The 25172-nt window shown below is 43.3% G+C and overlaps 1 protein-coding gene across 2 annotated transcripts in view; it reads right to left on the bottom strand.

The window, feature by feature from the left end:
- The window catches only part of tns2a (tensin 2a), a 126502-nt gene extending 114010 nt beyond the window's left edge, over window positions 1-12492 (bottom strand). For both annotated transcript variants that reach the window (XM_037541169.1, XM_037541170.1), the window contains exon 1: window positions 12111-12492. In XM_037541169.1, the coding sequence (XP_037397066.1) occupies window positions 12111-12386 (276 nt within the window). In that variant the 5' untranslated portion in view covers window positions 12387-12492. The remainder of the gene's footprint in view (window positions 1-12110) is intronic.
- Between the last annotated feature and the right edge of the window lie 12680 nt (window positions 12493-25172).

Below are 25172 nucleotides of genomic sequence, written 5' to 3'. Positions count from 1 at the left end.
CAGGGAAGGCCTTCATATTTCGGCAAGACGATGCTAAACCATATACTGCATGCATCACAACAGCATGGCTTCACAGAAGAAGAGTCCAGGTGCTGAACTGACCTACAGTCCAGACCTTTCACCAGCAGAAAACATTTGCCGCATCATGAAATGAAAAATCTGGCAAAGTAGACCCAAAGAAGACCCGGACTGTCGAGCAGCGAGAATCCCACATCAGACAAGAACGGGACAACATTCCACTCCTAAAACTCCAGTAATTGGTCTCCTCACTTCCCAGACGTTTACAGAGCGCTGTTAATGAAGAGGGGACGCCACACAGCGGTCGAGGCGGCCCTGTCACAACTTATTTGAGATGTGTCGCTGCCATCAAGCTCTAAATGAGTTAATGGTTTTCATGTAGTGGTAAAATGTTATATGATCTATGTTCTATTGTGGATAAAATACGGGTCTAAGAGATTTGAAAGGCATTGCATTCTGTTTATATTTAAATTTATTTACGTTTTACACAGCATCCAAACTCTTTCGGAATTGTGGTTGTACTTTATTGTTCTGTTTTAAAACATTAGGTTAGGAAAAGGTACAAAAATGCACTTTTCACACAGAAAAACAACCACTGTTGGACAATTGAGGGAATTTACATTGTTTCTACCTTGATAAACGAAATATTCTACCTTTATTTCTAATAGTGTAGAAACTCTCATGCTTATTGAGTGTCTTGAAACAAGCAAAACTACACTGTATTCACTCCCCCATCAAAATCATCGAATTTTGAAAGCAATCACTCCCGTGGCCAGAGGTGTGTAAAGCCGAGCCCCTAGGCCTGCAGACTGCTTCTACAGACATTAGTGAAAGAATGGGTCGCTCTCAGGAGCTCAGTGAATTCCAGCGTGGTACCGTGATCGGACGCCACCTGTGCAGCAAGTCCAGTCGTGAAATTTCCTCACTACTAAATATTCCACAGTCAACTGTCAGTGGGATTATAACAAAGTGGAAGCGATTGGGAACGACAGCAACTCAGCCACGAAGTGGTCGGCCACGTAAAATGACAGAGCGGTCAGCGGATGCTGAGGGGCATAGTGCGCAGGGGTCACCGACTTTCTGCAGAGTCAATCACTACAGACCTCCAAACTTCATGTGGCCTTCAGATCAGCTCAAGAACAGCGTAGAGAGCTTCATGGAATGGGTTTCCATGGCCGAGCAGCTGCATCCAAGCCTTACATCACCAAGCGCAATGCAAAGCGTGGAATGCAGTGGTGTAAAGCGCCGCCACTGGACTCTAGAGCAGTGGAGACGTGTTCTCTGGAGTGACCAATCACGCTTCTCCATCTGGAAATCTGATGGACGAGTCTGGGTTTGGCGGTTGCTAGGAGACGGTACTTGTCTGGCTGCATTGTGCTGAATGTAAAGTTTGGTGGAGCGGAATGAGAACAGATACCTCTACGCTGTTTACCTTGAACCAGGCAGCAGGCACAGCAATTTAAGAGCTAATGAGAGCTACAGGATCATTACTCAAACAGCAGACCCCTCTGTGCAGCTTTAGGGGGCTGCACTCGCGTTTCAATGAAGGCGTTTTTCAGACTCTGACACCTCAAATCACTTAGAGCAAGAAAACAGGAAGCTCAGGCTTGGAAACACCCAACTCTGTGTAGAACATCTCAATTTATCTCTATTAATGCTTTAAAGCGTAGAGAAGATCAGGTGATGGATGCTGAGAGGACGAACAAAAATGTGAGGAGGAGAGAGGGAGGGAGAGAGAGAGAGAGAGAGAGAGAGAGAGAGAGAGAGAGAGAGAGAGGGAGATAAAGAGCGAGTGACGAGAGGGAGGAGAGGTGCATAAAAAGAAAGGAGGAATAGAGAAAAGAACAGAGAATGGGAGAGAGGGGGAAAACGAGGGAGAAAGAGGCAGAAAGAAAAGACTAGACAGAGGGAAGGAGAGAGAAAGGAAGAAAAAGAAGGGGGACAGGGAGATGGAAGAAAGAGGGGAGAGAGAGGAAGAGAGAGCGAGAGAAGAGGAGATAAAAGGAGAGAGAGAGGAGAGAAAGGTAGGAAAAATAAAGGGAGAAAGAGGACGAGAGAGAGAAAGGAGAGAGACAAGGGAGAGGAAGAGAGAGAAACAGAAAGAGAGGGAGAAAAAAGGAAAAGGGGAAAAAGAAGAGAGAAAAAGAGCAAGAGAAGGAGAGGGGACATAGAGGGAGAGGAGAGAAAGGTAGGAAAAGAAAGAAGAACAGATGGAGAGGACAGAGGAAGAGAAAGAGAGGTAGGAGGGAGATGGAGGAAGAGAGAGAAAGAGAGGGAGAATAAAGAAAGATGGAGAAAGAGGGAGAGTGAGACAGAGAAGGGGCAGAAAGAGAGAAGGAGAGAGAGATTAGAACATTAGGCAGAGGAAATGGAGGGAGGAGGTAGGGCAAGAATGATTGGGTAAGGGAAAAGCCAAAGGCTGATCAACTACAGCTGTGGAGTTTTTGGGGGGAGTGGGGGGGTTGGGGGGTTTGGACTGGGATGGATTGGGGTGAGGGGGGGTGAGCTGGAGAAGAAAGCAGGGTGTTAGAGAGGAGAGAGAAAATATGAACGCTAGGACTTGCGAGGAAACGGACGACGGACGGGAATGTTTATTCTCGATTTTATACGTCTGATAAAATGCTGAATCACATCCCTCTCCTCCTCGCTCTCCTCCCCCCTCTCCTCCTCCCCAGCCAACTTCCAGCTCACTGCTGAAACATGCGCCTCCACGATCGCCCCTCTGCGTGAATGTAAAGGCGGTGGGAGAGCAGCAAAGGAAAGCGAGCGGAGGACACAGGAATTTGTGGGAATTTGCTTTTGTAGCCTGGGCCTGACCAGCGCTTTGTTGGGTGGCTCTAGGAAAGTGGAAAAAGGACATGAGTGGCTTTCCTGTTCCTTTCCATCTTACATTCCTCCCTCATATCCTCATGTTCTCTCTCTCTCTTTCGCTCTCTGCTCCAGTTGTTGACACAAATGCTCTGATGGCATGTCAGAGCAAAAACTAAACAGAGCCTGATCAGATTTATGCAAGGGCACACATGTGTAAACACTTATACACAGTGCCTCTCTCAATATCTCTCTCTCCCTCTCTCACACACACACACACACACACACACACACACCGCATGTCCCAAAGCCTGTAGACACCTGCTCATTTAACACCTCAGGTGAAATCAAGGGTGTTAACCTGGGGAACACGAGGCTAGTTTTAACCGATTTGTTCATATTTTGGTCAGAAATGTGCAAAAATTCAGAAATCCCTGGTTACATTACGCATTTTGTTGAAAACTACAACAGCATTTTAGGGCCACTGTAAAAAAAACAGGCTTCAAGAATAGATTCTCGAAAATATTTATTTATTTATTAAATATTTTGAGATAAAAAGTCAGAGTATAGCATTTTGAGAATAAAGTCATACAATTTCCAGATAAAAGGTTGTATGATATGTCATTTCTAGAATGAAGTCATCAAATTTTGAGATTAAAAAGTTGTATGATATGACATTTCTAGAATAAAGTCATAACATTTCCAGATAAAAAGTTGTATCATATGACATTTTTAGAACAAAGTTGTAATATTTCAACAATAAAGTTGTAAAATAATTAAACTTGCCATATTTTGAGAAACTGTGGGCTTTCTTCTAAGTACACACAGTTCCTTGCACAGTCATTTCAGCCGTTTCTTATACGAATGACTGCGTATTTCTTTAGTACAGCTCTGCCAAGTCCTCACCATACCTTATTCTAACAGGAGGAAGTTGCTACCTTCCTTTTGCAAACCTTTAGGCCACAATATTGCAACTTTTCTTGGTGATATCACACTTTAACACTGTAATTCTACAACTTTATTCTCAGTCTACCATTTTTTTTAACAGTGGCCCTAAAAAACTTGTAAAATGCATCATCACAAATCACAGAAACAAATGTCAATTACTAAATCCCTCTTATTAAATATTTACTGAATTTTATTTAGTAAAAATCATTAATGTGGTGTGTGCATAAGTTGGGATGCCCTTTCAGTCAATCAGTCACTAAGCAAGACCGTCTTTTCATCTTCAGCTTCTCCACTGACTGTGGGACATTGGCTTCTAGGATTTGCTGTGATATTTAGGAGAATCCTGACTTCCCGCTATCCCCACATCATGTCCAGCACCACTGGCCGCCACAAACCCCCAGCTGTACAACAGATCCACAGATGCTTAACACTTGGCAAGGCGTTCTTTTCATCAAATGCTGCTTCCTTTTTTCTCCAAACGTACATTTGGTGACCGTAGACAAAGAGTTCGATTTTTACTTCATCAGTTTCAAAGTGGGTTATCAAAGTGTTGCGTCCCATACTTCAGACGTTGACATCGGTATGACATCACAGTTTGGGTTACCTTCTAATGACTTGTCCATAGATGATGTACAGCACAATGGACCTCTATCTTCATCACTATTCCCCTGGCAGGCAAACCTTGCTGTGACGCCTTCGCAGTGATGTGGGAGTTTTGCTTTGCACACCTGACCAGTCTTTAATCAGTTCTGCACAGTTTTTTGGGCAGGCAGAACATGTTTAGATTTCAAAAGAAGACTCTTACAGTCTTCTTTTATTGTGTAAGAGACCATTATCTTGAGTTTCAGATCCTCAGTCGGCCACTCAGACGTATCCATGGCTGCTGAGCGTAAACACCCTGAGAGGTTTGAGGGGTCACTTTATTTTATTACACTCTGGAATTGTCAACACCTGGCTTGGACAGTGAGTTGAACGAGCTCCAAACAAAACAAAACAAATATTGAAATCAACTGAAAGGGTGGCCAAACCTTCGCACATGCTGCTGTGCCGCAGGAGTTTATAAACACCTCAGTGTCGCTGCTGGACTGAGAATAGTCCACCGACCAAAAATATCCAGCCAACAGCGTCCTGTGACCACTGATGAAGGACCAGAGGATGACCAACACAAACTGTGCAGCAGCAGATGAGCTGTCGTCTCTGACTTTACATCTACAAGGTGGACCGACAAGGTAGGAGTGTCTAATAGAGTGGACAGTGAGTGGACACAGCAGCTGAGAATGACCCACCACCCAAGTAGTACCTGCTCTGTGAGGGTCCAGGGGGGTCCTGACCACTGAAGAACAGGGTAACAGAGTATCAGAGAAACAGATGGACTACAGTCTGTAACTGTAGAACTACAGAGTGCAGCTATACAGTAAGTGGAGCTGATGAAGAGGACAGTGAGCGCAGAAACGAGGAGGTGGTCAGGATGTTCTGCCTGATTGTTGTACACTGTGTTTAATTGTATGCTGCACATACACTCCCATGGTGGCATGAGTGTGCATTGCTCTGCTATTGGAATAACAGGCCTGTTTTAAACACGGACCTGACCAGGCATTTTCCTGTGCGGTGTTTATGGCGCATGCCTGTGGATTATGGCTGCCATAAACTAGCACTTGTCGTTAAAGGTTTGTCATTCCAAGGATATTCCAGGAATATAGTACATACCACACAAACAAAAACCAAGGCTGAGCATTGTTGTGCCCTCACGATGATTGAAATGGGTGTGGGCACCCAGCACGAAAACTGGAGATTCATAACTCAAATACGCTTCATCTTTTTTTTTCATGTTTTACACAGAATGGGCCTGAAAAAGCCTCGGAATGACCGCACACACCGTGATACTCAAGCTTCATGTGGTCACCTGTGAGTCCATGGTTGCTTTTCGGTCTTGGGGCCTTCAAAAGTTTATTTTTTCTTAGATAGACCTGGAAGTTCAAACCTTTTTCAATACTCTGTCTATTTAAGCAAGTGAACATTGATTTTTAACTGTGTTCTTAAAAATAAAAGTGCTAAAAAAGTTCGATAACACTGTACTGCAGGGTGCTGTGCATAAGGCTACATGACACCTACATAAGGTTGTCATTACAACTGACATAACCCTACGTAACTGTTCGCAAATGCTTGTTCCAGTAAGTGTCATTCGCTATAAAGGTTACATTTGCCAATTTTGATCAAAGTCAGCTAAAGTAGCCTTTATGATTGTTGTAATAAGCAGTTTTGTAGGGTTATGTCAGTTGTAATGACAACCTTATATAGGTGCCATGTAGCCTTATGAACAGCACCCTAGAGTAAAGTTCTTAAAAGCTCTGCTAGAAAAGAACAAATTTTGCTCTCATTTTGGAGCTCATCTGTGATCCTGAGTTTAAAGCCAGTTTTTATTCAACTTAAACTTGGAACTAAGTTGTAAATAAATCTGAAACTGAAACTTTGCTTGTGTGTAAAAAGTGATTTCAGAGCCACTCGGTTCTCCCTGATGGAAACTGTTTACCTTCAGTGTTTTGTGCTTCTGATCATTTTAATAGACGTCAGCGTCACTAATTAATGACGTTCTATTAAAAGACTGGTTTACCAAGAGAGACGCTGGAGGACTTTCACCTGAAATGAGTTCTAACACACAAAAGCCACAGCCTCCAACACTAAATAACACAAATGACAGGTACACACAACTTTAACTGTAACATAATACGTGCCTTTTCAGGGGGGTGTGCACTCACCATGAACCTTTTATTATGGTCATCTGCATAGGCACGCCTCCAAAGTCTCAGGCTCCAGCGCCAGCCAGTAGCAGAATCCTACAATACTGTCACTTCCACTAAAGGATACTGTTAAGTAAAGGAATCTGCTGTGTTTAATTTCATTATGTTATGATGATAACACTGGGCCTCTGGGCCTCATTCTCCAATATCTTCCTAAGTTTGTTCGAGGCAGTCGTGGGCTGGAGGTTAGGGAACCGGCCCTGTGACCAGAAGGTCACTGGTTTGATCCCCAGAGCCGACAGTACATGAATGAAGTGCCCTTGAGCAAGACACCTAACCCCCAACTGCTCCTTGGGCGCTGTGGATAGGGCTGCCCACCACACTCTGGTGTGTATGGATCCAACCCCGTAGGATCCGACCCTTCCTCTCCCTAGAGGCCGCCCAGGTGCTCGTGCAGTCTCTGGTCATCTCAAGGCTCAACTACTGCAACTCGCTCTTGGCTGGTCTTCCCATGCAGACCATCAAGCCTCTGCAGCTCATCCAGAATGCAGCAGCACAGCTCATCTAATCTGCCCAAGTTCAGCCACGTCCCCCCACTGCTGCGCTCCCCTCACTGGCTTCCTGTAGCTGCATCAGGTTTAAAAACTTAATGCTGGCCTACAAAGCCAGAAATGGACCAGCCCCTTCCGACTTGATGGCAATGCTCAAATCTCGACCTGAACCACGAGCCCCTCGAGCTTCAAGTACAGCTCGGCTTGACCTGCCGTCCTTCAAGGCGCGTGGAAGACCAGCGTGGAGAATGTTCTCTGTACTGGAGCCCAAGAGGTGGAATGGTTTACTGTATTGTAGTTTACTGTATTGTAGTTTATTGTATTGTAGTTTATTGTATTGTAGTTTATTGTACTGTAGTTTATTGTATTGTAGTTTATTGTATTGTAGTTTACTGTACTGTAGTTTATTGTACTGTAGTTTATTGTATTGTAGTTTACTGTACTGTAATTTATTGTATTGTAGTTTATTGTATTGTAGTTTAGTTTATTGTATTGTAGTTTACTGTACTGTAGTTTATTGTATTGTAGTTTACTGTATTGTAGTTTATTGTATTGTAGTTTATTGTACTGTAGTTTAGTTTATTGTATTGTAGTTTACTGTACTGTAGTTTATTGTATTGTAGTTTAATGTACTGTAGTTTATTGTACTGTAGTTTATTGTATTGTAGTTTAGTGTACTGTAGTTTATTGTACTGTAGTTTATTGTATTGTAGTTTACTGTACTGTAGTTTATTGTATTGTAGTTTAATGTACTGTAGTTTACTGTACTGTAGTTTATTGTATTGTAGTTTATTGTATTGTAGTTTACTGTATTGTAGTTTGTATGGTAGTTTATTGTATTGTAGTTTATTGTATTGTAGTTTACTGTATTGTAGTTGTATTGTAGTTTATTGTATTGTAGTTTACTGTACTGTAGTTTATTGTATTGTAGTTTACTGTATTGTAGTTTACTGTATTGTAGTTTGTATTGTAGTTTATTGTATTGTAGTTTACTGTATTGTAGTTGTATTGTAGTTTATTGTATTGTAGTTTACTGTACTGTAGTTTATTGTATTGTAGTTTACTGTATTGTAGTTTACTGTATTGTAGTTTGTATTGTAGTTTATTGTATTGTAGTTTATTGTAGTGTAGTTTATTGTATTGTATTGCATGGAGTTCTGTGTTCAGCTGTTCCTTCTCTCTCTGTATCTACAGTGACTGTGTTTCTATCAGTATCTGAGCTCAGGACCGTCTTTCTCTCTCTAACCTACTGTTAACTATCAAAGCTACTTTCTCTAGACAGACTGAGCTCTTCTTGTAAGTTGCTCTGAATAAGAGCGTCTGCTAAACGCTGTAAATGTAAATGTATGTGGTGCTTCACTTCACGGATGGGTTAAATGCGGAGGTGAAATTTCCTTGTTGTGGGACTAATAACGGTCTCTTAATCTCAAGCCTGTTCTTGAGAAAGGTCCTAGGAAAAAGTCTACGTCAGATTCATGACATGTTCTTAAAGCGCAGAACTGTTCTCACTTTTGTGCTTGTGCTCCTGAAAACTGTGTAATTGGGTTTTGAGAGGAAATATCTTCCTAAGAATGCTTGGTGGATGAGGCCCAATATCGATACTGCTTTGCGATTGGTCACATTTCCAACTCTGAATCTTTAGCACTGCATTTTAGACCAAAAAGAAACCCAAAAAGTGAAGAACAAATCCATATAATCTTTGTCAAGTTCCACTGCCGTCCTATAAGTTACTCAGATTTCAACCTGCTGCTTTTGTATTTCCACTCAAGCTGTTTTATGGGAAGCTACTTTGTCTTGTGTAATTTTACGCAAGTAGGAATACTTTTACTCGAGTATTGATTTCAGCTACTCTGCCTAACTCTGTCAGAGGAGTGGGACCCTCAAGGCTCCATCTCAGCACCTTCAGTCAGGGAACGTAACTGAACCATAATCCACTGAAATGATCTGTTCTAAGCTGGACTGACTCCACACACCCCGCCTCGCCTCGCCTCCAGGCTTTTACTCCACTGCTCTGTTTTAAAACATTCGGTTATGAAAAGGAACAAATACCAACTTTTCACCTGGAGGAACTGATTTAAGCTCCACAATCAGACCTTAGAACCACTGTAGAACCTTTGAGGGAACATTTACACTGTTTGTACCTTGATGAATGAAAAATGTACCTTTATTTCTAACAATGTGTATAATTTATATTTATATAAAAGTAATAAAATCATCTGCAATTGTTTTGCAGCTATTTGGTGTCTATCAAAGTGTTTATCTTGGTATGAACAGCAGATATTTGCCTACATAATGATTTCAACGTTTTTTTTTTCTCAAAACTATTGTTAAAAGGATAGATAGATAGATAGATAGATAGATAGATAGATAGATAGATAGATAGATAGATAGATAGATAGATAGATAGATAGATAGATAGATAGATCCTTTAATCCACAACAAAGGTTGGTTAGCGTAGTGGTTAACACCTCTGCCTTCTACACTGTAGACTGGGGTTCAATCCTGGGCAAACACCCTACACTATACCAATAAGAGTCCTTGGGCAAGACTCCTAACACCACCTTGGCCTACCTGTGTGGACAACAGCGTCAGCCAAATGCCGTAAATGTAAAAGGGGTAGGGAACCAGCCCTGTGAGTGGAAGTTTGCTGGTTTGATCCCCAGAGCTGATGGTATGTGACTGAACTGCCCTTGAGCAAGACAACTAACCCCCAACTACTCCTTGGGCATGGAAAGGGCTGCTCACTGCCCCTTAGTGTGTGTGTGTGGTGTTTCACTGCATGAATGGGTTAAATGTGGAGATGAAATTTCCCTGTCATGGGACTAATAAGGGTCTCTTAATCTATAAAATGTGCACGGCATTATTCCCAAGGCGGCAGTTATTCCTTCAGCTTTGCAAAACAGATGTTGGGTTGCTAGACTGGCCATTTTTGGTGGCTGTAGATGTTGCACAGAGAAGTGCAAATGACCATCTTTCAAGTCAAACTTTCAAAAGATCCTCCACATCCGAGTACTACTCAACCCACCACTGATGGCCTCCACAGCACAACTTAAACAATGCAGAAGATCAAAGGATTAAAACAACAGCTCCCACCTCCACCTCCAAAACTATAACGTTAACCTCCAACGGATGCTCCAGCCATGGAATACCTACCTCAGTCTACAGCCTGGAGACAGGAGCAGCGGCTGGGCATTAGTCACAGTAAGACAATAGCAGCTCAGTGAAGGCGATCGCCACTCTGACAGCCTCGCAGAACAGTTTATTCCTGAGAAGAACCCTCCCTTTGTTGAGCCTCACAAACCACAGAACACGCAAACAGAGAGGCCAAAGTCCGCAGGCTTTACCGAACCATCCCCGTCTAAAAGCGAGGTAATGTCAAGGGCTGAGTGAAGAATGAATTGAGTGATGAATGTCTGACTTGGCCTGGAGCAATCGTGATGCGCTGGTTAAAGGCATGCACAACTCGTATGACTTCATTACGGTCTCACAATGCGGACGGCGAGACGTATTACTTGTGAAATGATCACCTACTGTTTTTAATGCCTCACCACAAACCCCTACTGTTCCCACACAGCAGAAACCAAACATTTTGGCTGCAGCAATGAGATGAAGTATTCAAAACAAACCGCACACTTTCGCAAGCTTTACTTTTAAAATATCAATAGGAGGAGTTGAGCCTGTCAAGGGGGAGAATAAAGGCTTATATTTGGAAGGCTGGGTAGAGACTCTCAATTATGTGCCTGGGCGTAAACAACAGACCACAGCAGTGCACAACATGAGCGTGACCGAATTAATTCAGCGAGACGAGATGTTTCGAGATCTTGCAGATACACACAGTTGACTTTAATTCCCAGGCCTGCATCAGAGGGTCAACTACGATTCTGTGACATCATCCAGAGGGCTAAACATTCCCACACTGCGCACCATGTGAGCATGCTCTGGGGACCGGACCACTGCACATACACTGACCCTTTCTCACAAACGGGTTATGTCACGTTCATTCCCACTCTGCACATCCCAGTGGTGGAGAGTAACTGAGTATCTGAGTAAATGTAATTAGTTTCTGTACTTGATGTTTACTGAAGTTTCTCCGTTCTGGGCGACTTTTTCCTTTCACTCCACTACATTTCAGAGTCTAATATCCGACTTTTTCCTCCTACATTTTGAGAAATCTGTCGTTCCTTTTGGTTTCTGTGTGTATAAAAACGTCACATGTCAAAACGAAAGAAGCGCAAAGCAAGGAAAACACGTGAACCTGTGTTTAAAGTTTTTATTCAACTTAAACTTGGAACTAAGTTGTAAATAAATCTGAAACTGAAACTTTGCTTGTGTGTAAAAAGTGATTTCAGAGCCACTCGGTTCTCCCTGATGGAAACTGTTTACCTTCAGTGTTTTGTGCTTCTGATCATTTTAATAGACGTCAGCGTCACTAATTAATGACCTTCTATTAAAAGACTGGTTTACCAAGAGAGACGCTGGAGGACTTTCACCTGAAATGAGTTCATGAAGCCAGTCTGGTTATAAAAATGATAACAGGACATCAGAGCCAGAATTCCTCTTTTAGTACTTTTACTTTATACTTAAGTACATTTGAAGGGAAATACTTTAGTACTTTTACTCAAGTGGAGGTCTAAAGGGAGGAACTTCTACTTTTACTGGAGGAATATTTTACCTTGGGGGTCTCGACTTTAACTCAAGCACATGGTTTGTGTACTTCGTCCACCTCTGGCACATCAAATCAACTCACCAGGAATCTACCCAGCCTGGTACACAGTGACATGAAGGATTCTCAAAGTTAACAGAAATAAAAAGCAAGTGGCGGAAAGGAATGTTTGGAAAGATGAAGAACACAGTACAAAACTGTGCTCTGGACCAAAGTATGTGATCCATGTGAGGACATCTCTGTAGACTGCCACATTCACCCAAACACGTCTAAAAAAAGCAGTGCTCATCTGTGACAAAGGCCACCATCAACTTTCTTAAAGCAGTTTTAATCCAGCAACACACAGCATCCATCAGTACGCCATAAGAGCTACAAGTACCTCACCTTAGTGAGCCTCATGTTGCTCTTGCTGTCTGTTCTCTCCCTCTTCAGAGACCCTCTGACCGGCTCTGGTTCTGGTTCTGGTTCGTCCCCGCAGCAATCCGTACCCAAAGTGCAACCCATATAGAGCTGTGGACCCTGCCGGTCCCCCCCCTCTCTCTTTTTCCCCTCTTTCCTTCCCTCGATCTGCCCCTCTCTCTGCGCGTGTTTTCCCGAGCACACTGAAGCAGCTGTTTTTGTCGGCTGACTTGAGGCCCTTCCCCTTCTCCTGGCTCCCATTCAAACAAGCTCACTCACACACACACACATACACACACACAACACTCCAGATCATACTCACTCCCCTGTCAACCAAGGGAACACACACTCGGCTGCAACGATTACATTCCCTCCCGAAACTAAACCCATCACCACTCACTCACGCAGTCTCGCACAAAGTTGGAGGCGAAGTCTGGAGAACATTCACGGCTCCCACCCCCCACCTTTCCTAAACACACACACAACTGTGTTCACTTTCTCTGCTCTCTCTGTGAACAGAGGCACACACCAATCAGGCGTAACATCATGACCACTGTCCATTTTATCAGCTCCACTGACCGTACAGCTCCACTCTGTAGTTCTACAGTTACAGACTGTAGTCCATCTGTTTCTCTGATACTCTGTTACCCTGTTCTTCAGTGGTCAGGACCCCCCTGGACCCTCACAGAGCAGGTACTATTTGGGTGGTGGGTCATTCTCAGCACTGCTGTAACACTGACGTGGTGGTGGTGTGGTTGTGCTGGTACGAGTGGATCAGACACAGCAGATTTGAGCATACAGCCCAAATCAGGCTTTTGCCTTTTTTCTCAACTCGACTTTTGCAACTCCCTCTACATTCCATGACCAGACTACTGGCTGGCCTGTCTGTATGCTTTTGAAACTGCTGTGGATGCTTCAGTGTACAGCAGTAAATGTGGTCTAGTCTAACTAGCCTTAATAGAACACCTCTCTTCATGTGGCTCCCTAGACTCTTCCCTTAGAGCAGGGATGTCAAGCTCAGACACTGAAAAGGACATAGAAGAAAATCTCAAGATATCTGCGGGCCAGAGAGCGATGAAACAACCAGAAGGTTGCAGGTGTCCCACAAGACTTGGAACAGCACACCTGTCTTTAAACCCTGAAATGGGAAACTGGTCTGAGAGGCTATCATTTCATGACTTGAACATGCATGTAGTCCAAACACTCATCGTATGTAGTTCCTCATCAGTGAAACAATCAACCAAGATCCATTTGCCTTGCAGAATCTCTTGCAACCTCCAAGAAGCTTCTAAAGATCCCTCTACCATGAACACTTGATCAATTGATTCTGGCCTGCGCTGAGCAATTTTGGGATTCTGCTGTTCTTGTTGTGAACCGCCCCCACCAAACACCTACAAAGCACGCGGGCACTAAGCCGTATGCATGAACATACTCTGGGATATAGTCATGCATACAGGTGCCACATACCTTCCAGATCAGGAGAGCCCAGTCCTGCTCCTGGAGATCTGTCACCCTGTAGAGTTGAGCTCCTACCCTAATCTAGCACACTTGATGTAGGTAATGAAGGTCTTCAGAGGCACCTGAAGGTTAGAGCCAGGTGCGTTGGCTCTGAACTGTCCAGGGTGGTACATCTCCAGGACTGGAATTGAGCACCCCTGCTCTAGATTCATGCCACCATCATCACTCTCTCCCTACCTTTCTTTCGTCTGTATTTTGCCAAACTTTACACCCTTTGCCTCCCTCTCACTCCACCCTGCCAGTAACTCCCTCAATCTCTCTTTTCACTCATTCCCTTCATTAACATCTCATCCCATCCCTCCCTCCTTACACAGGCTCCTTGTTTTGCTCACTAACACAACGTCCCTTGCTTGCGGAGAGGCAAATGGAGCACAGTCTCTCCTGACCACAGCAGACCGAAACGGAGAGGGAAACCGCATCAACAACAGCTCTTGGGAAACTGGGAAAGCCACAGCTCGGGTCTAGCTGGTATGCAAGCTGGCGAGCGCCGCTCGGGACCTCTGGGGCTCGCACTGGGCTTAGGCTGTGTAACTGAGACTGTGAGAGCGAAAGCAGCCCCGTGCTGAACCCTCTGAGGCAGCGCTGTCCTCCTCCCCTCACCCCCACCATGGCCTCCCAGAGCAAAACACAGTCAAAGCGTACACACTTGCTGCTTTGGAACAGTTTTTCTTTTCATAGATAATATATTAATCTATTTTTTCCATGTACAACGAGCGATAATCTGATTAAATCTTAGATTTACAACAACTTCAAGGAAGCAGTAAAAATTTTAGATCTGTGCCGAATGATGAACAGAGCTATAAATGAATTCATGAGCTGCGTAACATCAAGAAAGAAGTTACAATAAAATGACCAGAGTGTATAGAAGCGTTTACACGGCAGGGCAGGTTTCGCTCGTTTTTTGGGTTTTCTCGTTTTGAGGCAGGAAGGATGGGGTTGTGGGGGACGGAAAGGGAGGCAGCATGGCCCTTGGGGCTTTTAAACCGTACCCCTTTTAAGGCAAATTCCACTCATGCCTCCGAAGCCCCCCCTCGTTTGCCTCCCTCCCTCTTTTCCTGTCCTCTCTCCCTCTCACTCTCTAAGCCAGCACAGAGCTGGCTGCCAGCACAGCTACTGGTCTCAGTGTTCCCAGGTACACAGCACTCCTTTAAAAACATCCCAGCGCCACGGCTTACGCCAAACTTTGTGATTCCGTGTGGAATGTTTGTGCAAATAAACTGTTAGGTCACACATTATGCAAGCACCAAATAAGACAGTTAAACTCCAATAAAACATCTGAGGTAGAATTAAATCTAATCCTTCACATCCTTCAACGCAGAGCTGCTTATATTGATGGTTACATTTTTCTGGGCTTCTAATCTACAGACTACGAGTCCAACTATTGGAAGTGCTCCTGAATATTCCGATATTCTGACTTTGCATTAGGAATGAAGGAGTAAAACAATCCTGCTTAAATAGAGATCTAATGCAATGCGCAATGTGTCTTAAGTGTAAGTCAGATCTTATTTGTCTTTACCAAGCTGCATTCAAAGCATTTAAACAGCATTAAAGACTAAACATAAATCATATTAAGCTTTTAAAACTCTGGCTGTTCATTGTAATTGTTTCAACTATTCAGCATGAACTCGAAGCACATCATAGAGTCCAAGAGGGTCTTTGCAAGTCATCAGTGCTGGACAGTAACTGAGTACCTGAGTAAATGTAATTAGTTTCTGTACTTTAGTATTTTTGGTGTATCTGTACTGAAGTTTCTCCGTTCTGGGCGTCTTTTTCCTTTCACTCCACTACATTTCAGAGTCTAATATCCGACTTTTTCCTCCTACATTTTGAGAAATCTGTCGTTCCTTTTGGTTTCTGTGTGTATAAAAACGTAACATGTCAAAACGAAAGAAGCGCAAAGCCAGAGCACCAATCAGGGCCCAGCGGTCACTTTGTTTAGAGCTGGTTTTGACCTGTTGGTCATACCGACCCAGTGCAGCACGCGGTTCAACGTCAGCGCAGCAGCGTAAAACTTTGGGAGAGTCTGTTCAACATAAATGATGAACTAACCTAACTTTGTGTAAATAGAGCTCAATATAGAAATATGTCCACATATGCAGTCGAGACTGACGCGGCTTTTTTCTGAATTTCTACAAACACCATTTCATTTTATAGTAAATGAGTTTGGGCTGGTTTATGTTTATGAACAGACGCCTACAGATCAACATAGTAAAGGAGCTCATCTGTGACCCTGAGTTTAAAGCCAGTTTTTATTCAACTTAAACTTGGAACTAAGTTGTAAATAAATCTGAAGCTGAAACTTTGCTTGTGTGTAAAAAGTGATTTCAGAGCCACTCGGTTCTCCCTGATGGAAACTGTTTACCTTCAGTGTTTTGTGCTTCTGATCATTTTAATAGACGTCAGCGTCACTAATTAATGACGTTCTATTAAAAGACTGGTTTACCAAGAGAGACGCTGGAGGACTTTCACCTGAACTGAGTTCATGAAGCCAGTCTGGTTATAAAAATGATAACAGGACATCAGAGCCAGAATTACTCTTTTAGTACTTTTACTTTATACTTAAGTACATTTGAAGGGAAATACTTTAGTACTTTTACTCCAGTGGAGGTCTAAAGGGAGGAACTTCGACTTTTACTGGAGGAATATTTTACCCTGGGGGTCTCGACTTTAACTCAGTACATGGTTTGTTTACTTCGTCCAGCTCTGCAAGCCACATAATCTAAGTAAATCTTTGGTGGAGAAACTGGTGCTCTGTGCAGTAGAACAGCCCACCATGCATTACTGATAATGTCCGAGAAACAAATGAAACGTGTCTCTCAGCACCTGCAGCGAAAGCATCAAGACTCAATGTGCTTCGCTCACGCAGACAAACTCATCCAGCTGCCAACAAGTCGAGCACTTTTTGGCAAGGACACTATCCTCCGCTGCCAGCTGTCTGTGCAGACATCTCTCACTATCTGGCAGGGCTCTGGTGATGCATTTAAAGGGAAAGATTTAGAAAGCAGGAGGAAAGAAATTCATGCTGAAAATGATCAAATGATAACGTTTGCTGACTGCAAGCAGACGGGGGGAAAGCATAGGATATTAAAGGGGGGTTTCTGGCACCTTTTCACTGAGCTTCCTTAATTTATCACCTCACCAAGAAGGAGGGCGGGTAGGAAGAGCAGCGTTTTTATAGGATGAGCGAGAAAAAAACAAATAGCAAAAATGATGACCTAAAATAGAACAAGCCCAAATAAGGAGAGATAAACAGACAGGCAGAGGATGACTGACCGCAGTGGACACTCCAACCTCTGTTTTTTAAATAAACAGTCTTGTTTATTTAAAAACAGAGTAGGTGCTCGGGGAAAGACAATACAACTGCAGTCTAGTCGAGAAAACGGGACCTAAACAGGGCACAAAGCAGCTTAAACGGTGAAAACATCTACAACTGCATTACACAACGTTTTCCCCCTACAGCTCTACAGGGTACCTGCATTAACCATTCACCAGGGAAATGAAGCTGCTCAACCCTCGACGCATTATAACAGCAATTTAACTTCACTTTCTGGCATTAAATGGTCCTTGATTATTAAATTATATATACCTTTATAATTATATAATGATTATTAATAATCAGTCCCGTTCATTAAATTCAAAAAATGTGTGCAAGGGTCCTTTGGAGTATGTTGCCTTGAGGCAACGTGGCGAGACAACGGGAAGAAATGTTCCCTGAAGATTTGGTGAGATCTGGCTTGTGATTGGCTAAACCCATTCCACTGCCGCACAATGTTGCTTTGAGGCAACGGACATATTTCAGCAAATTCTCCTAACAAAAAAATTCATACTGAATGTTAAAAAAAGGGGTTTAAATGTCCACTCAGCGATAATTTTACCAAGCAAATGCTTTTTATTGACTTAAACTCTTCTCTTTACTGTTAACCCTGTCACTGTCTTTAAATATGTATAACGTTGTTGTGAAGTGAAGGAAATGAGTTTGTTGCCCTGAGGCAACAACTTGGCCAGATGCCAGTCACAGCATCTTGAAGTGACCACAGTTTCACGAATGACATCAGCTGGACATCACTCAACATTTTTCAATACCAATACAGATTGAACGATACTTTATCAAAACTTTCGTTTTAATCACAAAAACGTGGGTGTGGCTGAAACAAGAAATGAGGGTGAAGTGCTGGAAGCGGATACGTTTAATGACCACAACAAATTACAGAATAATGAAGTTCTGACCCTAATAACATGCACAGCCATTCAGAAATCTAGATTCGGGAACAAGCATGCGTATTGTCCCACTGATGGTGATAAGACTGACCATTCTGGTGCTGAAATTTGGGAATGACACATTTTTCCATACTCTAATATTAAAGTAATTCGATCAGGGCCGTTAAAGTAGTGAGCTTCAGTACCCCGTCCTAGTGGCCGTCTGAACAAATAGCAGATAATTCAATGAGAGGCATCAGTTTAAGCAAACAGGCGATAATGACTATTTACAACTCCATATCCAAAAAAGTTGGGACGCTGTGCAAAATATAAATAAAAACAAAATGCAATGATGTGCAAATCATTTAAACCCTATATATCATTAAAAACAGTACAAAGACAACAAATCAAACGCTGAAACTGATGTTATTGCTTTAAAAAAATATATATGCCCATTTAGAATTTGAAGCCAACCACACATTCCTAAAAAGTTGGGACGGAGCAAAAAAACAAACAAATAAATAAGAAACAAAACAAAAAAAACACACCTGCTGGTTGACTGGCAACAGGTCAGAAATGTCACTGGGTAAAAAAAGAAAAAAGGAAAAGAAAAAAAATCAAATAGAGCAACAACTCAAGAAGAACGTTCCTCAACATAAAACAGCAAAGAGCTTCTGCTTTCCATCGTCTACGGTGCAGAATATCATTAAAGACTCAGAGAATCTGGAGAAATCTCTGTCTGTGAGGGACGAGGCTGAACACCAGTATCTGCTGGCCGTGATCTTTGGGCCCTCAGGCAGCGCTGCATTAAAAACAGACATGGTTCTGTAGTGGAAATCACTGCATGGGCTCAGAAACACTTCTGAAAACCACTGTCTGTGAACACAGTTCATCACTGCATCCACAAACGCTGTTAAACTCTAAAACACAAAGAAGAACCCAAATATAAACAGGATCCAGAAACGCTGCCACCTTCTCTGGGCCTGAGCTCATTTAAAATGAACTGAGGGGAAGTGGAAAAGTGTCCGGCGGTCCGACGAACCAACATTTGAAATCCTTTAGGAAATCATGGACACTGTGTCCTCCAGGCTGAAGACCACTCAGCTTGTTATCAGTGCTCAGTTCTAAAGCCAGTATTCATGATGGTTTAGGGGGGCATTAGTGCTCATGGCCTGGGTGACGTGCTCATCTGTGAAGGCTCCATTAAAGCTGAATGATATAAACATGTTTTATCAACATCTGTTGCCGTCCAGACGACGTCTTTTTCAGGGAAGGCCTTGATTATTTCAGCAAGACGACATCAAACAACATTCTGCATGTATTACAACAGCACTGCTCCGTATTAAGAGTCCAGGTGCTAAACTGACCTGCCTGCAGTCCAGACCGGTCACTACTGAAAACATTTGGCACATTATTATCCCAACTTTTTTGGAATGTGTTATTGGCACCAAATTCAAAATGGGCAAAATAAAATTTCTCAAGTTTTAACATTCTATTTGTTGTCTTTGCAGTACTTTCCTTTAAATATATGGTTTCCATGATTTGCAGATCATTGCATCCTATTTTTATTTACATTCTGCACAGCATCCCAACTTTTTTGGAAATGGGGTTGCTTTGTTGGGAGTGCTCCGAGAAGCAACGCGAGACACCTCAAATGCCTCTAGGACATAATAATTATTTTAAAACTGTCTCTCTGTAAAGACCACATGAACTTTAAGCTTCTAGCAATTCCTTAGACTCTCACAGCTCTTACGTAAGCCTGCACTGTGGATTCTGCAGCATATCTGTGTTTTGCCTAAAGGGCTTCAGAACAGCACGCCTATCCCACCAACACGGTTAATCATGTTGGGGGCAGTCATGGGCTGGAGGTTAGGGAACCAGCCTCATGACCAGAAGGTCGCCGGTTCGTTCCTCAGAGCTGAGCACATGACTGAGGTGTCCTGAGCAAGACACCTAACCCCCAGGTGCTCCCCGGGCGCTGAGGATTGGGCTGCCCACCGCTCCGGGCAAGTGTGCTCACTGCCCCCTAGTGTGTATGTGGTGTTTCACTGCATGGATGGGTTAAATGTGGAGCTGAAATTTCCCCATTGAGGGACTAATAAGGGTCACTTAATCAAGGCTAACAACTTTACTCACTCTTGTACCTTTGACTTAAGAACACTCCAAGCGGTGGACATTGGCCTAGGAGAGCCAGTGTCCAGCACATTTTACAAGTTTTCAACTTAAGCATACACTATATGGACAAAAGTATTGGGACACTTCCACATTACACTTATGGTAGCTTTTATGAAGCCCATCCTAAATCCATTGGCATTCATATGGAGTTGGTCATCCTTTGCAGCTCTAACGGCTTCCACTCTTCTGCAAAGCTTTCTACAAGATTTTGGAGAGTGTCTGGGGGAATTTGTGTCCATTTATCCAGAAGAGCATTTGTGAGGGTCAGACGCTGACGTTGGACGAGAGGGTCTGGCTCACAATCTCCGTGCTAGTTCATCTCAAACGTGTTGGATGGGGTTGAGGTCAGGGCTCTGTGAGGGTCAGTCATGTTGTTCCACACCAAACTCACCAGGCCAGGTCTTTATGGAGCTGCTTTGACCACTGGGGCTCGGTCACGCTGTAACAGGAAAGGTTCTTCCTCAAACTGTTCATACAAAGTTGAAAGCTTGTCCAGAATGTCTTGGTGCTGAAGCTTTAAGATTCCCTTCACTGGAACTAAAGGTTCTAGACCAACCCCTGAAAAACAGCCCCATAGCATTAGCATTATCCCTCCTCCACCAAACTTTACAGCTGGCACAGTGCGGTCAGGCAGGTAATGTTCTCCTGGCATTCGCCAAACCCAGACTCGTCCATCAGACTGACAGATAGAGAAGCTGATTCATCACCTCACAGAACACGTTTCCACTGCTCCAGAGTCCAGTGGCAACACTTGACATTGTGTTTGGTGATGTAAGGCTTGCATGCAGCTGCTCAGCCATGGAAACCCAAGCCATGAAGCTCCTGGCGCGGTTTTTGTGCTGATGTTGATGCCAGAGGAGGTTTGAACAGCAGAGCGTTGGTGACTTTCACGCTCTATGCTCCTCAGCATTCGGCAACCTGCTCTGTAACTTTACGTGGTCTGAGATTTGGTGGCTGAGTTGCTGTGGTTCCTAAACGCTTCCACTTTTCAATAATATCACCCACAGTCGATTGGGAATATCTAGGAGGGAAGCAATTTCGCAAACTGACTTGTTGCAACAGTTGCATCCTATTACTGCATGTCTAGGTGCTTGATTTTATAAATCTGTGGCAAAGGGACTGAATGAAACACCTGGATTCAATGTGTAAGAGGTGTGTCCCTATACTTTTGACTATTCAGTGTATATATTAAGTCTGGAACGAATCCACCTGCGTTTACCCCCATATATACAGGCCATTAATGCAGAAATCTCTAGTCAGACTCAGTTCAATAGACATCAGTGTAAAACTGAATAGCTAATATGATTTGTTATTAGTACTAAATGCAATCTTTAAAGCCAAAGCCACAGCAGATGTTTCCACCTGTGAGTCTAAAAGACATCCAGTGTTTACGCTAAACCATAATCTGAAAGCCCCCGTAGTGCCTAAATAAGGCCATTTCTACGTTTACCACCAAGCCTCCACCTAAACCAACATTCAGTTAGCACATATTGTAATGTTCTGGGTTTGGTTGCGTCTGTATTTAGATTTCTAATCTTGAGCTCGTTGGCTAAGAACAAAACCGATTGTGCCCAGTTCAGGGTGTGTGCAAGACTGAGGAATACGGACCACAAACTTGGCAGTCTTTCACAAACAGGAAAGAATAAAATGCTGCCAAAATCCAAAGAATATTGCATAAGTCCAAAAATAATAACTCGCTAAAAAAATATTTCAATAACCATATTTGATTGCTGAAATTATACAAGAAAACTGTGTTCTAACCCTGTTACCATAAATATAACAGAGCCTGAAAACAGTCACATATTTAATCTTACAAAATCGCACCATTCAAAACTAAACGCTCCTCTGGCCTCCAGGAAATTTATTGGGCCAGTTTATGGCATAAACAATGTAATGTATTTGAGCAGAAACCCATCTGCTTAGAGTCGAGCAGGCTGTGGCAAAAATGGGAAAATCTTCTCAACCACCAGCATCCTCTATTAGGGAAGACTCTCTGTGGTGGTTTGAGGGAAACTTGGCAGATGGCTGCGTCGAAAATGCCTGGAAACCCGACTAGATATCCAGGAAGCAAAGGAACAAACACCAATCAATCCCCGCAGTTAGTTCAAAATTGGAGGGAGAAGTCGCACCACACTTTGACTCGAGGGTACAAAAGACGGATGTGTGACGTTGAGCTATTAATAGTGGCTGTCGCAACCAAAGCATGGTAGAAAATCAGCACCGAGACCGAGGCAAAGATGCTACTAGCAACATCCTGTCAGGCTGACATTGCTACCCGTAGGGTAAAATAACATAACATCTGACTGAGTTCAAACTCAAAGGCTTTGCGGAGCCTAGATCTGCGTCCAAAGTCATCGCAGAAGGGAGAAAGAAAAGCTTGGGATTGGTCCTCTGTAGTTAAGTACTCCTGGACTCATCTCAGAATAGAACGATGTGGGAGGCGCGAGCAGGACAGTGCTGGGAAAATGTCAAGAGTTGCACAGTGACAGGCAGCACATTCACAGATGTTCAGGCTGAGAACACTGGGTTCCTATTCTCATCACTGCATGCAATGGCACCATCTGCTTTCTGTCACAGGCTGCTGTTTCTTAGAGCAGCAATTAGGCTTCAGGGCTTGCTCTCTATTTATGAGACGTAAGGCACATTCCTCAGGCCATGGTCCAGCAAGAGGTCATGGAGTAAAGAGGAAGTGCAGCGAAGATGAAGTTTCTCAAGGATGAATCTGAAGAAGTAAAGCTGCATGACTCCTATTTGGCATGCAGATCTTAATCAAGTGAACAAGTCGAGAAGTTCCTTTAAGTTTTTGGGATGTGGCCTTCCATGATCCCAAGAGCGAACTTCTCTGTAAATTCGTTACATCCATTTGGGTTGAACTTACCCTCTTTGAAAACATCCGGCTGATTGCAGAAACCCCACATTCCTACGGAGGAGAACATGCGAATCTGTTTTCATGTGAACTGGGAATAACAAATGACATGGAACCTCCCTTAAGCTTTGCACCAAGGTGATACACAACTGTTCTAAACGTTTGCACATGGAGGTCCGTGCCAATGTTGCCTTGCATCACCACAGATGCTGCTCCTTTGAAACATTTTGGAAAGTTGTAGCCGGAACTGAACTACAGTCGATCGCTGACTGAGAGCAATGCAGTGTTTATTAAAGCCGATGCTTTTAGAGGGACTTGTGACCCACGTATCCTCAGCTTGGTTTTTCCTTTCCTTGCTCTAGTTCACTTGATAGAACACCCGTTTAAACAAACTCTAAGTGTGAATATGTGCAGAACTGGTGGTGGAAGTCGTTGGATTAGGAACCGTAAAGCTCGGAGTGTTTTATCAAGCAGATACTGTACACTTGCTATGGGCAAAACTATGTGGAGACCTGACCATCCTCCACCTACCCGAGCTTGTTGGACATCCCACCCCCACAACATTAATACAGGCATTAATATGAAGGCAGCTATTCCTCAAACACACACCTGCTTCACAATAATAGCACTTACAGTTGACTAATCTAGCAGGGCATACCTGTGGCACATTTGAAGTCACTGGACGCTTCAGTACAACCCACTGTTCTGCCAGTGTTGGTCAAAGTATGGCAATGTGCTTGATTTTATACACCTGACACTAAATGGTGTGGCTGAAACATTTACATTTCTAGCTTTTAGCCCTCTTTTATACAGAGCAACTTACGTAAGTAGGCAGGAGTTCTGTTAGGAGTATTGCTGTAGGAGACGTAAGGTACTATTATTGTGAAATGGAAGCATCTATAAGCAACAGCAGCTCCAGCCAAGAAACGGTAGACCACTCAGACCCACACAGTGGGGGCGCCGAAGGCTGAAGCGCACATCTTCTCTGCTCATGGAGTGTATCTAAAACCCCATTTCCAAAAAAGTTGGGATGCTGTGCAGAATGCAAATAAAAATACAGGGAGATTCACTCGAAACAGGCCCCAAATATTCTGTAATAACTGGCAACGTGAACGAAACCACGTGCAACGTGCTCCTCAGTATATGGAGCTCTGAGCGATGAGGTAGGGGCCGGACAGTCGTCGCAACTTTTAACCATTTACATTTACATTCATGGCATTTGGCTGACGCTCTTATCCAGAGCGACTTACAATTTGATCATTTTATACAGGGAGGCCAAGGTGGTGTTAGGAGTCTTGCCCAAAGACCCTTATTGGTATAGTGTAGGGCGCTTACCCAGGTGGGGGATTGAACCCCAGTCTACAGCGTAGAAGGCAAAGGTGTTACCCACTACACTAACCAACCACTACATTAACCATTTGCAAGTTCTAGGTGCGGACCCCCATACTCCTTCATGAGTCTGGCAGAAAACGGAGATCACTTCCAACATCGCATGTAATGCAACCGATTACATACGTCAAGGTATGTAGCAGATTTTTTTGGTTCAGGTTGCTTCATCCTAACGGTAGTTACAACAGAACATTCAGGGCCTCTTTCGATGATGAAAAAATGATTTGCACATCATTGCATTTTGTTTTTATTTACATTTTGCAGAGCGTCCATACTTTTTTGGAAATGGGGCTGTATTATACACACAACGCTTGTATGAATAAAGCCCCTCGTTCATTTAATTAACCATGATGCTGTGTGTTCAGATAAACACTGAACAAATCAACATTAACACACTCCATGCAAATTTACTCCATGTTCATCCCAAGAATTTGACATAAACAGCAATAAAACTAAAACCTTGAGAAACACTAAATTACGACCCGTTGGACAGTGTAACTATTGACTGAGTTATTTAACTTTTTATTCAGATCGCACACAAACTGCAGTGGGTGGTTTAAAAAGCGATTCGTCACCAAGTTTTGAAAGTGTACTCGGCGAAGGGACAACCTTTTTTTCATATGGCTACCAAGCCGTCAATTTAGCTTGTATGAATTTGAAGCGTTTGACACGAAACATTCGCTCTCATGGCACATCAGGCCACAGAGGCAGCTTGATAAGCTGTCCATAAGAATGTGCCTGTGGGACGACAATCATGATTACACTGGGTGGAGCAGTAAAAGCCACACTGATCAGGCGTAACATCATGACCACCTCCTCGTCTCTACACTCAATGTCCACTTACTGTATAGCTGCACTTTGTAGTTCTACAGTTACAGACTGTAGTCCATCTGTTTCTCTGA

Source organism: Pygocentrus nattereri, chromosome 9 (assembly GCF_015220715.1).
Source record: "Pygocentrus nattereri isolate fPygNat1 chromosome 9, fPygNat1.pri, whole genome shotgun sequence".
Lineage (NCBI taxonomy): Eukaryota > Metazoa > Chordata > Actinopteri > Characiformes > Serrasalmidae > Pygocentrus > Pygocentrus nattereri.
This window is presented reverse-complemented; position numbering and strand designations above follow the sequence as displayed.